General features: G+C 41.6%; 1 protein-coding gene across 7 annotated transcripts in view; it reads right to left on the reverse strand.

The window, feature by feature from the left end:
• kcnh1b (potassium voltage-gated channel, subfamily H (eag-related), member 1b) overlaps positions 1-14,704 on the reverse strand; it is a 55,821-nt gene that overhangs the window by 20,551 nt on the left and 20,566 nt on the right. For 6 of the 7 annotated variants that reach the window (XR_010913955.1, XR_010913954.1, XR_010913956.1 and 3 more), the window contains 3 exons: positions 7,965-8,164; positions 6,480-6,732; positions 1,475-1,671 (listed from right to left, as the gene is read on the reverse strand). Coding sequence is in view for 4 of the 7 variants with exons in the window: in XM_067499492.1 (XP_067355593.1) it covers positions 1,475-1,671; positions 6,480-6,732; positions 7,965-8,164 (650 nt within the window). In the remaining 3 variants the exon portion in view is untranslated. The remainder of the gene's footprint in view (positions 1-1,474; positions 1,672-6,479; positions 6,733-7,964; positions 8,165-14,704) is intronic. The other variant, XM_067499493.1, reaches the window with a different exon arrangement.

Raw genomic sequence — 14,704 nt, forward strand, 5'->3', positions numbered from 1 at the left:
TTTAAACCTTGTAAAGACCTTTTTTTGATGGAACTGCGGGAATCTAACTAATTAATACATGACACAAACACAAATGGCCTTTTTCCATCATGATTTCTGCATTTTCTATAATTAAGGCATCTTGTTGCACTGATTTAATGAAGTCAACTGGAAAAAATTTGTGCCACCAAGTGATTATCCCAAAGAATAAGCGTGTGTTAATTAGCGTTTCTTTTAGGCAGCAGGCTGTTCCCTTCACCTTCCAGTGTGGACATACAAAACACAGCTGCCACAGTCTGAACAAACCCAGTAAAGCAGCACCTGTTTGAGCATTTACAGCTTCCTCTCTCTTCTAAGGGCTTTTTTAAAGGAATCTGAATTCAGTGCTTTTAAGATCCACACACACTTCAGTTCGGATGAACTGCATGAACATTTTGAGATGATGACATATTCAGCATATTTATAACAAATTAGATGGGAAATGCCAGGTGAAATGGGAAGGGGGGGGTTGACTAAATCCTGCCGGAGGCAACGGTGTCCATGATCCGCGGACGAACCAGGTACAAAAACTTTGTTGCATTTAGATTTTTTTATTCCTTTTTTCCCTCTTTAGGGTAAATGCAGTGAGTGTTAGACAGAGCAGAGTGTGTTTGTACTGCAGCAGCAGCAGCAGAGGTGCGAACAGAGCGGCCTGTCATCGTCCACCTCCACACTGTTAGCTTTACTGACATCACACCTGCTCTGTGCGGGAGGACAATCTGAGAACAAAGCAGCTTAGTGTGTGCAAAGTCTTCAGGAGATGACAATGCAAGCTCAGCACGAGCTGCGAGAGGATCCACACACACAGAGTCCTGCTTTATGAAAATGCAGGTTAAAATAAATAAAAAATAATCTAAAAATTGCAGGAACTCTATTGTGGTGGACTTTGTATGAATCAGGTATCAGTACTGTTTTCTACAGGTGCTTAGACACATGTACAGTGAAAGAGGAAATGAGCTTTTTTGGGAAATGAGAATGTTTCTCTGTGCTGGGAAACTAAACTAAGGTTTAGCAATAACAACCATTTGCTTATTACACAGCCACGCATTATATTTTCAACCTTATTTGTAATGTGTAAATCAAAAATAATTGCAATAATATTTACTATTCACTATATACTTGTTTTTGTGATTAGGTGTTTACTGACACCACCTGAAGGTGCAGAGGCTGCAACTCTGAGCTTCATTCAGCTGTCGAGGGGCCATTTGTGCAACAACAAATCAAAATGTTCTCCCTTATATTTTAGTTTCACATGGAAATCAAACTACAAACAACATTATGAGTATGATTATGTTTAATCCATAGAGGTTTCATATTTGTCTTTCTGCTTTGAAAAGTGGGTTATTTGTTCACAAGCAGGTAAAACATGGTGACAAAGGTGAGTAACTTTCTGGGTAATGCTTTGTTTTTACCCAATTCACTAAATTACACTGTAAAACCTGAATCACGAACTCACCCTCTTCCTCAGGTTGTAGGTGAGCACCAGGTTTCTGGCAAAGTGGTTGGCGAAGTTGGCGTAAAACTCCAGAACTTTCTGCAGCGCGTCTCGCTTAATGATGTGGAGGTCGCAGTAGGTCAGCGCTCGGACGTTAGCGCAGGACTGAGCCAGCGTCATCTCCTTCCAGAACACGTCGCCGAACACGTCACCTTTACCTGAAGACACACACACAGATCAGTCTCACCCACTAAAAAGTCTGCAAAGACTTTCAGCTGATCGGAGTCAGAACAAGCACATAAACCACCGACACTGCAGCTGCAGAATCATGATTTTCTCAACTGAACATGTGCAAGATTCATTTGTTCCAAACTCATTGAGCTCCTTCGATTGAGGGACGTCTCTAATCATTTGCTTTGTGTAAATGCCGTCACTTCCTCTGAAAGCTCATTAAGAAATATCTCTTAATGTCCAGTATGAACAGGAAGAAAACTGTGCCTCTGGTCTGAAAATGTACCTGGGGAATAAAAGTGTTCCTTTGCTGGAAGCTGTCAGCTCATTGGTCTGCACAGCCTGCAGCTTTTTGCTAAATCAAACCGGAGGCACTTAGGCTGACAGAAACCATCACACAGGATTCAACCAGACAGCTGCAGCAGAACTTAATCTGAGCCAGAAGACATAAAAAGCCGTTTTACAGCCCCGCAATCGTCGAATTTCAGTTCGGAGAACAAGTCGCTGAGCATAAAGGCGACAGTTTTATGTGTGCGAGGCAGATTCAGCCTGAACATCTTTGATTAAGGTCGACAGGAAGTCATTTCAGCTCATATCCAGGGTATTTTCTTTCAAATTCTCCAGTGTGGGAAGTGTTTGAGGGATTTTGAGGAAACAAACATCTGCTCATTAAACCTGTAAAATCTGGTCAATACCTGGGCAACAAAATCAGCCATCTACATATGTTATTAAAGTTCTATGAGTTAAGTTCATAACCAGACAGAACAAAAGAAATAAAAAATAAATCACTTACTTTAAACTTTAAAGTGAGTTAAACACAATGTGAGGTATTTTATGCCAGATTATTCAAAGATCAGTGTTGCTGAATAATTTATGAAAATGGTTTGGCTCATTTCTGTTAGAAGAAGAACAACCAAATCTGCCCCCAGCAGTAACATTTAAAATGCTTTCTGATTTGTTTTACTTATTTTTCCTAGAATTCAACTGCACGTCGAACAAGAAAATCTAAGAATAACAAACGCACTACAAATGCATTAAAAATAGTATCAGAAGTTAGTGAATTTGGATCTTGGTTCATAGTCTACATGTCAAGTATGTGTCATATTTCACCACCGTCGTCGTCATCATTACAGCAACAATTTCCAACATTTTTAGAGTTTTAGATTTAGACTTAATCTAAACCTTTACAACCTGAGGATTCTTATGAGAGTTCTGCAGTTATAAGGACCATGTTTGTTCAGTGATTATCAAGTCCATTTCTGGATAGTAACCATTTTTATTTTGTGTCGAGTCTGTGTGGCTGCTTTTACATGAGCAGATTGGTCTGTGTTTCTCTTCTGGAGCAAGAAGAATCTGTCTGCAACACCTGAGGCCAAGCTGAGTTTTATCATTCACATCTCTGGTCCATCCATTAAGCAACACGTCTGTCCCCTCTGGTGAAGACGGACAAATGACGACAGGGTCAAAATGATGAACGCTGTCATTAACGGAGCAGCAGAGTAAAAACACACATTTATCAGGGTGAAGGATGGTTTTGATGGAGGCTGCAGCTGCTCCGAGGGAAAGTGGAAGTGAAGCTGAGCTGAACACATGGACTGTAAATAGTTTCTAATGTGATAGGAAACTAAAGAGACAGTGATGAGGGATCTGCAGTGAGAATCTAAATATTTATCCTGAGGGGAACTAAAGCAGATTAAATTTGATGATAATATGTGTAATCTAATCCACATCTGTAAGTAAAGACGGATATCTGTGGAAAAAAAACATGCTGGTGAGGTGCAGCAGGTCGATCTGATTTCCTCTTAGCATCACAGCAAAGACAAAAAGACTCCTGGACCCAAACGAAAGTGTGGCCTGTGAGCAGCTACGATTACCAGCTGACAGACTGAACAGTGGATTCATGCTGTTTGCACATCATACAGTTAGTAATTATGGTCTTCAGAGCTTAAAAACCACATTCACATCAGCCTCCTGGTTGTTATTTCCAAATTAAAGATCTCCCACAGTATTTCTGCACAACAACACGCTGAACTAAACATTAGATAAAAACTCAGACGGTCCTAGTTTAGTGCTTTCCTCACCAAACTTCATCCTACATTTGTCCACAAAGGTGGAAACATACAGACACTTTGTATTCAAAAGGGACCAGGGACGTGAATTTAATCCTGGGGGTTTAAGAACAGAAGCCTTTTATTATGGACATGTGATCACCAGCCTGGTTACATGAGAGAAGGTGGTTTGGGTCTAAATCCTCATTAGAAAAGTGCGTAAACTGAACAGTTGATGAAGATATTTGAATGAGATACTAACATGAGTCCATTGTCCTCCGATGTATCTGCGACTTGGCCAATACATCACACCCACCTCTACAAATCCAAACGGGTCAGAAAACCCATGTGTGACATCATTCACCCTCTGAGTCACATTTTTCAGTATGAGGGGTTCTGGAGGGGCATATTTAACAAAGAGTGAACAGGTGAGTAGTTAGTTAGTTAGTTAGGTCAGCAGCTGTAAATATGGTTCTTTCTGAACCAGTTGAACGACATCCTAAGAGCATCACAGCTAATTTGGCAAAAGATTTAGATGTTGGATCGAAACAGGAAGCTGAGTTAGTGCCTGCACTCTGACACTGAAGGGCTGAGCGCCTCTGTGAACACTCAGACTGAATTGCATAATGGCTCTTACGGCTGTTCGTTGAGCCGCGCTTCACCTCAACAGCCTCCTCAATCATCTTTCTTTCTGTTTGTGTCTGAACCGACGAACTCTCGCCGTCTGTCACCAAAAGAGCGGCAGCTTATTAAAAGAAGAAAAAGAAAAAGGAAAACGCACTTTATAAAGATGATGTCTTGCTAACGAGGACCCTGGAGCATAATTCCTACGCACACTGACGGAAGTAGCAAACACTTTTTTTAGGTTTGGATTTTGATGGGTTGAAGAATCAGTGGAGCGTCTCCTGCTTTTGTTCTGCTCTGTGTCATTTCTGTGGCAGGTGACACTGCAGGCTTCAGTGTTTTCACTGATTTTGTCTGAGAGCTCAGGTGTTTCCTCCAGAGTGAGGCGGAGGTGGTGTCAGCTGGCAGGACAAAAAAAATAAAAAATAAGAAGAGAACACTTTCAATTCTCCATTTTCTCTTCCAGAATAAACACTTTGACATTTCATTTCTCTTCTGTCTAAAAAAATGTTTAACCTGAGAGAAGACGTGTTGATGACTGAGCCTGACAGGGATGAGGTTCTGCAGAGATTCTGCAGAACTGAACAGGAAATCTCCTTTTCCTTCAGCGTTTCTTCACCTTTGCCATTCTCCTATCTGAATGTTCCTCTTTCAACCCTGAATTTTTTCTGCTTGTTCAGAAGAGCAAGAAATCATCAGATCTTTAAAATCACACACTATTTTCAACCTTCCTGGTGTTTGAAGGTAAATTTTTGTCAGAATCTGACATTTCTTGTGATTTTCCACGTTCACATTTCGTGCTAAAATAAATCTATAAGTACAAGATGTATTGTTATTCAAACCCCCTCCGACAAATAGAAAGCACTTTTCCTCTTGGTTTAGCCAAATTATAGGGAGATTATAGTGATACACTCGTTAAAAATACTTTGGACTCGTCGCTGATCATTGAAGAAGAAGTGTGAGGATGCAAATTCACCGTTAACGCTTCTCTACAGTATCAGCACCGTGAGGGGAAGTTCTGTTTTCCCTGTCACTGAGACGACACAAGTGCAACTGAGCGTGGAATTACAAATTCTAGAACAGAAGTGAATCAGAGAGAGCAGCCCCTTAAAAGAAGGTTTATGCCATTTGGGTCTTAGTCACACCACACATTAATGCTAAGACATAAAAACCCTGACTTCTCAACAGGACCAGCTGTTCACAGCTGGAACACCTCAAAATGACCATAAGCGAAAAAGAAAAACATAAACCAACCAAAAAAACTCTTAACTCAGTGGAAGCAGGCGTGTGTGACAAGTACCATCTATGATGATACTGTCATTGTTGATTTAACTATGTGGGAGCTAACACACTAAAACACACTGGTGGAATCATGTAGCCTGATCTGGCAGATTACTGGGAGACTCCAGGTAAAGACAAACTCCATGCAAGGCTTAATACCACCTTAAAAGACTTGCAACAGAATCATACACAAGTAAAATTGTTGTCAAAATGAACAGAAATGTACAATGAAAGTAATTGTTTGCACGTGTGTCTCCACCATCTCGATCCCCATTCTAGTTCACTTTGTAGACCTGTCCAGGCCCTGGCTTTTAATAAGATGACTAATCATTACTTGCAAACCATTTGGCCCCTGCACCACAAGCTAAGTGCAGCTGCTGAAAAATGAGCGAACAAACACAACCAGCAGACGAAACACAGACAGCACCAGCCTCACAGTCTACAGTGTTAGATCTAATTGTGGGACCTGGATCGTTCTCACTCTCATGGAGGTGGTTTGGCTTTGAAAAGATGAATGTTGCTCATAAGACAATGGCTACGTTCGTTCAGGATCTGTGAACAACCACAGCGAACTGTGGGGTAACCTGGATACAATAAATGGATCAGTAACCACATTTGCCTCCAACGTGGACAAATGGTGATAGAAGATGCTGCTTATCTGTCAGAAAAGAGACAGCAGGGCTCCGTTTCACAGCGTGAAATGTAGTTTCAAGGTGTTTTCAGTTTCATTTTTAAATATGAGGAGGCCTTGCTTCATGTGATGAGCTCACCTGTCATCCAGACACTCCATTCTTTCCCTGTCCGCAAACGTTTGTCCTGCACATGTGCAATTGTACACTCACCTAAAATGGCCACCACCTCATCGTCCTGGATGACCTCCAGCGACCCCGACACCACGAAGCAGAGGCTGTCCACGCTCTCTCCGGCGTGGTAGAGGAGGTCGCCTGGCGCACTGTGGATGGTCTGGAACTCCATGGCCAGCGCTCGCAGGCAGCCATCACTGGCCAGACGGAACGCCGGGTGCTCCTTAAACACCTTCCTGTTGAGATGGACGCAGATGTCTGCTCGCATGTCCTTGGGACAAATCTGCAGCACCTGAGGTCACACACATGAATACATGAATGCTCTGTGTTCTCCTGCTGACCAAAAGTATGTGAACACCACAGTGCACTTCACTTGTTCAAACATCCTCATGTGCACAAAACTACAAGAAAGCTCAAGATCAGAAGAAAGTGAGACAGGATTTTCACAAGTTGCTATTACAGAAACACATGCTGACTAACTGTAGAAATCTTATCTTACCTGTTCGATCTTCTTTCAGGTTAGGAAATGATCAACATTCAATCAGATTTTAGCTTTTATGTTAAAGGAACCGCTGCTATGATTTATCACTGCCACTTTAGCTACTGGCTAATTGTTGTTGCCACCTCAGTGAAATTGCATGATATAACAGGCTGAAGTATTTTTGTTTTGTTGATCACTTGATGTCTGCAGCACATTTTGAGGGTCTGCAAAGAGCCTTTCAATAAATACGTTCCACCTATTTATACTTTGTTGGTTGTGTAAAAGCAACAAAAGAGCAGCCACAGGGTAAAGAAGTTACCTTTCAAAAAGGGAAGTGCTCATTTGTGATGGCTTTTGCCTAATCCTAGTTACCATGGTTACCAAACAGGATAGGTTCTGCAAGCTTCAGTAATATAGCCCAGATCCATAACTGGTTTATCCAGTCTGATGTGAAGGAATGTGACTTCTTAGCACAGATTCATGTTGGAGATTGGAAATGACTGAGCACAAAGTGTTTCACAAGACACGATGGCAAAAAAAAAAAAAAAATCAATATGGCTGAACATAGGATATGTGTCTTTTTAACCTTTTGCTTAACAGCATGTGAACATTTGACCATCAGCAGATCTTCTGCACATAACCACACAAAGGAGGCTTTCAAGTAAAAGAGGCTTTTATATAGTATTTTGGCCCAGAATGAACAAATGTTTACTGTAATCCTCTGTAAAAATAGTCATTTAACACCACTCACACTTTCTGTGGAAATCACATTAAGTGATGTTGGACCATCTGGTTCTGAGTGAAGTCATTGTGCATGAAATTAGAAACAGTTTCCCAGACAGAGCTCAGACTTGCACAGGCGCTCATCACTATTTTTTAGGATTTCTGAGTGACAAAGCAACATCTGTGATCTCAACCTTAACACCTTGGAAAAAACTGGGAGAAAGGATATTTGAGTGTCTGTGTGAGATTATTGCTCAGAGGTCTGTCCAAAGCATATAACCTTTAAACGGACCACGAGCAGGACTGAGGTCTATCTGTACCTTGTCAGTATCGATGCCTCTGGACATGGACCACGTGGAAACGATGTAGTCCATCACCCGCTCACTGAGGCCTTTGGGCACCTGGTAGAGTTTGAGGAAGTCTCTCACACTGTTCAGCATCTCATGGTAGCGGTTGGTGTTGGCGTACATCTGCTGGAAGATGGTGGTGACATTACCGAAGATGGTGGCGTACAGCAGAGCTGCAAACAGGAAGAACATTTTGTTGTCTTCTTTACACGACAAAGAACAAAGATATAGCACCTAAATCTAGATTCTGCAGAAAAGACAATACAGGAAAAAAATAATTAAACTGTTAAATAGCTGACTGGTGTAAAACTGACTGTGTCTGCGGTTCTCATCGGCTTAAAAAGTTGGAGAAGTTGGAGAAGCAGCATCTGTAAACAGATCAAAGTGTTGAGCTGCACGGGTTAAAGTCAGTTTAAGCTTTTTGTGTGTGCAACATACATTTTGTCATCTGCCCAAGTGTGCGAGGCTCCAGGCAAACTGTGTGGGTTCAATATCTATGTGCTGTTCATTTACAAACCTTTGACACTCTTGTTGTTGAAGTCGTTACACAGTGTTTCATTTTAGCACTTTTTAATGTTGTTCAGGGAAACACAGCTCTTTTGCCTGTCAAATGTTTGTAGTACATGTGTGGAACTTGTCCCTCTCACATCCATATACAAGCCAGGATAAAAAGAACCAAACATCTGCACCTAAAACCACGATTATTGGACAGGTGAGACACAGACTCACTAAACTCACTAGTGCAGAGATATTAACATCTAAATGTTTTTTGACTGAGGCTCGCTTTACTGACCAATCAGCAAAGACCAACAATTGTAAATACTTTCCCCATCTTCTTATTTATTGTAACTTGATAACTACGACTACATGAGGGGCTGTGCAGAGTTTGGCAAAGACTAAAAAGCGACGCAAAGCTGTTTCAGAGCAGGTAGAGGTAGAGATGGGCAGAGCAGAGACTGATTCAGAGACCCAAGTGGAGCTTTCCACATTAAAACCACTTCATACAGATCTGTCATCTAAGGTGAAGCAAAGACAGTGGTAACACACGTTTTCTAAACATCACATGTAAATCATCATTTTGCTCTTTTCTATACATCAATCCTTTAATAGACATCCAGATAGATGTGCAGATGTGAGCTTCAAGAAACAAGCTAGATCAAACATCTTTGCATCTTTAATTCTCCGGTTCATCAATGTGTCCATGGAGACATATGCATGACTAATGGACAGTGTCACCTTGAAGCCACGGCTCATCAATGCAAACTGCTGTGGTCAATCCCTGACTCAGCTCCCCTCCCTCTCAGTCTGTCAGCAGTAAGACCAGGGGTCACCAGATCAATACATACCTGCCTCCACCCTCATCAGCATGCATCAGAAACATGCCGTCATCCACTGTGACAATGGTTCAGGCTGCGGAGCTGACTCAGAGTGTCAGAATCCCTATACAGGACTCCTTCAGAAAGGTCACGGTAAAGCCTCGGCTCCGCGATGGAGCAAAGCAAACAGCGAGGAACAGCAGGTCTAAAATCAGAGCCAGATCTATGGGTCCATGGCTGAGATGCTGCACACAGCAGTTGAGGTGTTTGAGCTATTTTTTGTCACACTGGAAAAGAGTTCACAGCATCTTCTTAAACCTCAGTAAGGCTGAAGTTTAACCTCAGAAGAGTACAACGAATACAAATTCAGATCCTAAGGTCCATTATCTATTCATGCATTTAGTGTAACATTTGTCCCTTTTGTTCAGTGAGGATTTTAAAGGTAAACCTGTTCATATTTCTCAAAGTCCCTTGACAAAGGGAAGCTTTACATTTTCATTAGCATCAAGGGATTCCCATGGATATCCAGCTCAGAACCAGAGGAAACATTATCCACATATAATCTGGCCTTTTCATAACGTGCTCCTCTCCCTTTGTCAAACAGAGACCGGAACGTCATCTGAAACACCTCAGAGTCAGCATTTTTTAACATTTGAAGTCAAAGCAGTTGCTTGTGAGAGTCTGATCCATCCTGCAGCATGACATTATGTTTTTTCTTCACATGTACCACAATTGTGTTTGTGTGGATCCAGGATCCAGGGTTCTCAAACGTAGCTCTAATAGTGTTTCATATAGTGGTTGTGAACCTGAGATCTCCAGCGTATTTTTTTTTTAAGTTAGCTCTTAATGATTTTATATTTTAACAGTTCATGACCATCATTACCTTAAAAATGTGATTTAACTGAAAAGGTACCATTATTTTTTATTATTAATAAATATAATGTGTATTGATGTTCCAAATCAAAACACAAATGCAGGAATGATATATTATCCATTACGACCAGCAGGTGATGTTTTAAATAAACTCGATTGTTGAAAAGCTCCAGCACAAAACTATCTGCACGCGTAGCGGATAATTCACCGAGGTGGAAAGAGGACTGTGGTTGAGACTCTTTGAGCGTCAGAGGATGTTCTGGGAAGAAAATGGACCAGCTATTTCTGTCCTTCCTCTCAGATCCCATCCTGATGTCATGGCGAGCACGACAGCACTTGCACTCGCTATGCTAATGACCCAAACTCTCCTCCTGGGTCCTTAATGCTGGCTGTCATAGCAACACGTATTCCATCAGGTTCCAGAGGCCGACAGACACTTTGTGTGCCAGGACACTGACAGGAAGGGGGTTAATCCCACACTCCACTTCCTTCAGTGCTCCCCATGAAAGTAAATAGGAAAGAACTGCACTGCAGCCTCAGTACAGCTACAGTGCAGTTGCTCTATAGGAGCCCGGAGGGAAAAACTGTCAGAGTGAGATGAAGACCTGCACTGCAGAGCTCAACTCTCAGAAAGGAAGAGAGACTGGGTCAGGAGTTTTCTTTCATCGGTTACTCTGACCTCTTTATCTAATTTCAGTAACATCTGAATTCTGCTGAACAAACTTATTAATGAATCATACATTTTCACCCATTACAAGTAAAATTGTAAATCTTGTGTTTAAATTTTTCTGTTGAAAGTCAGAATTGATTTAAAGGACGCCTTCACTCGTTTTGAATGTCTTTCTTTTGGTTCTAGTTTGCGTTGGAATGATAAAAAACTTCTCTGGGTGATGTCATCAGGAGTTTTTCAGCTAGAAGCAGAGACATATTTCAATAAAGGAAAGTTTCAAAGCATTAATGTAAATACACTAAACTAAAGCCATAGAAAGCAAGTTGAAAATTAGTTACGTTGCACTTTAAGCTTCCTGCTGAAGGTGATGTGTGATTCAGTATCGTAGATCACAGACTCGTAGATCCTGATGTGACACGAATTGACTGTGCTTCCGATGAAGGAGATAAATGGTCAACATGTAAAGTTCGTAGGAAAAGCATTTAAAGCATTTTGTCTTCCCTGGAAAACCTCCACAAAGTGTGTGATTTTTCACCGACTTGAAATAGTCTGCATTTGATCAGCTCACATGCAGAGTCTGCTTGGCACAGAAAATGTGCACAGCAACAAGTGTGGCACAGTCGTATGTTTTAACGTGAGGCTTTTGGCAGCTGTAACATGTAACACAACAACAAGGAGATGCTTGTGATCCTGTTGCTGCTGTAGAGAGCCAGGCCAAAAGGCAGAGGGCCTAGTTTGATGTTTGATGGTAAGATTTTCAGTTTACAAAGGAGAAGTGAGTGAAGTGTATTTACATCACTCGGCCATGCACACGCTCTAATTATTTGCTTTTAGCAGTGATGTCCTGCAACTTTGGTGCAGACAAAGTTCAGTTTCTCTCTGGGGTTGTTGGGGAAACGCGTCCCTTTGTGAAAGTAGAGTGAATTTGGGGTTTTCTTATTTAAAGTGGATGCAGGTGTGTGAAAAATCCGTGATTTTTCTTCTCCACTTTATCAGGTGAACTCCTGTACAGCTGAGGGCTGGTTTGAAGCTGAAGTCCACACTTTCTACTGCACTGCTACTGCACCTCATAAACATATTACTGTCTGTGGATGAGTGTGCAGAGCTGAGGGATCATTGCAGTCTCCTCCAGCTCTCAGGCTGAGTCAGACGTCCTGCTGAGCAGCTGGACGCATGCAGACCGTAGCAGACAGCAGGAAGGACAAGAGTCCAGCTGATCTGACAGTACAGTTAATATTTCAGTGAGGAAGCCCTCCACACCACAGTGCAGCGTGTCAGGCCTCATTACATCGCAGAGGAAACTGCTGCGGAGGGAGAGAGAGAGAGTCTGTGGGGTTGGATCTAAATCTGTAAAACGCTGATGAATATCACCGGGTTTCAAACTCCAGAGAGCAGAATCCTGAACATGTGGACCAGGAGGGGGTACAGGAGAGACCGGGACAGGATAGTGAGTACCAGCAAATGTCACAGTCAATAAAAAGTAAAAATAAAAATCTCAGAAATCACAGAAAAGCTGACATTTCCCAAAAGTCCCTTTTCTACCCTGTTGGTACCTGAAGTGCTTTACACTGCTTTTCAGTCAGGATTCACAAACACAATCACACTCATACTAAAGGCAGGAACACTTAACGACTGTACAGTCGATTAAGAATGTGATTCGATCGTGACGACTGGTCAGATCTAGTTGGTCCTCGTGAGTCTGGCTCAGTCGGCGCCGACAGTCAGCAGAGAAAATCCTGTGTGTGCAGCATAAAGATTCTAGTCTTTAGTTTTAAGACCAGTGTAAAACACATCTTCTATACTGTAATAGTTACACCTACCAGAAGTGCTGGGCAGAGCGTAGCAGAGCAGAGAGGATGGAATTACCCTGCTTCTGCTGGCATACGCTGCATATTACAGCTGTGAAATTACGGCTAATGAGCTTTGTCTGACCAAACAACATCCACTCATGAAGACGCAGAGATGTAGTTTAGAAAGACTAACTGGACCTCGAGTTAAAAACATTTTACGTGTGTAAGACAACTACAGCTACACTACAACCAATTTTCACCAAAAATTAACTGTGGCACCACAGGATGAGAACAGTAACTTTTTTCGCTGTTTTTCTGCTTTTATTTCGAAGACTTGGATGATGCTGCAACATGATACTGCTGTGAAATTTGAATCTGGGAATCTGCACTTCAAACTTCCTTTCTTTTGCTATAACTATTACCATGGGTTATTTATTCAGCCTGCGTTAGACTGTTCGTATGACTGCAACATAATTATCCCAACAAAAACGTCAATGAAGGAGGATGTGGTTATTTTTGCACCTGGGACCGTGACTGAATTCCTGATTGTCATTGATCACTGAGCTGCGTTCATGTAATTGCGTGAAAATAACACCACAATCAAAGGAAACGTGACAGACTCCGATGACAGCTTAAAGATCAACCCACTCTGTGACTGACAGATCTGAACAGGCTGCAAAAAACACAGGACCGTGTTTTCAATTCTGTTTCAAGTTAACCTTTAAATTTTAGTTTTAAAAGATAACAAATCGATCAGGATGAAATTTATTGCCTAGAATACATGTGAATGATAAAAACCTGGCCTGCAAATTTACAAGTTTGTTTCGGACCCTGCACCCTCCATTTGCTGAAAGAAAAACAGAACCTGAGCCCTGAGTTTATTTGATATCAAACCTCTTGATTTAAAGCTGCAGAACATGATGACAAAGGTAAAGGTGGTTAAGTAGCAACATAAGGGAAACACATGGAGGTTAAGGGGTTTTAGCACAAGCTTGTTATTCGTTTGTCATCATACCAAATTAATGTGGTGTGAAAATGGCTGAATGTTCCTTTAAAAGTGATTTTTCACAGCTGAACTTGCACATGTTAATGACTGTGTGGGTGGAGGCAGAGGAGTCTTTTCTGACAAAGGTGTTACATGTTGATGTCTCTGCTGCTTCTCAGGTTGTGATTGAGGTCATTACACGACTTCATTAACTAAATGATGCCATCTCTACAGTGTTTTCCTCTCTCTGTCCATCTCAGCCATGCTTTGCTTAGAAGACATTAACTGCAGATTGTTATATGTATAATTCCTTTCATCTGATTCTATTAGGAGCATTGAACCTGCAGAGGAGTGTGGAACTATTTTGCAGTTTGAGGTGTTTCACAGGTTTCAGGTTGTTAATGAAACAGATTTTTTCACACATTTCAATGGTTCCAATGTCAAAAACAATCTGCATCATCTGAAATCCCCACCAAGGGTTTAATCTGAGGTCTGAATATGAGCCACTGTGTGTCAGACCATCAATAAATTATTGACAGACCTGTCTGACTCAGACGCATCCTCTCGTCTGTTCATGCCCAAAGGGATTGTGGGATGTCACGCTCTAAAGTACGATGGAGGACAGAGTTCTGAAGGTCTGACAGGGTCTTAAACTTGCAGAGTCACAGACACGTTTAGATCTGTGTGATAGTCAAAATTTCAAACCGACTTATTAATTCTATGTTTATTTACATTTACATGAGCTCACAACACAGCACATTTTAATTAATATGTGGACTGATGAACTAAGTCAAATCATTTATTGACAGTGACAGATTATTCAATCTTAGGAAGGAATAAGTTCAACTTCTGGCTGAGGCTAAATTTATGATCTCTCTCTGGCGTCAGGTATCTCCAACCTCCCAACATAAAGAGTGATTTCCACAGGACGCTGGCCAACACTGATGAATCGGAGCACAGAGTTGCTTTTCTGCACACAGCTGTACGTGACAAAGTGAAAGATGAATGTTGTTGCTGCTGCTCACACCACAGGACTGTAAAACAGAGGAGGCTTTTGTGGCGCCATGTCCAAAAAAACT

Source organism: Channa argus, chromosome 3 (assembly GCF_033026475.1).
Source record: "Channa argus isolate prfri chromosome 3, Channa argus male v1.0, whole genome shotgun sequence".
NCBI classification, from domain to species: Eukaryota; Metazoa; Chordata; class Actinopteri; order Anabantiformes; family Channidae; genus Channa; species Channa argus.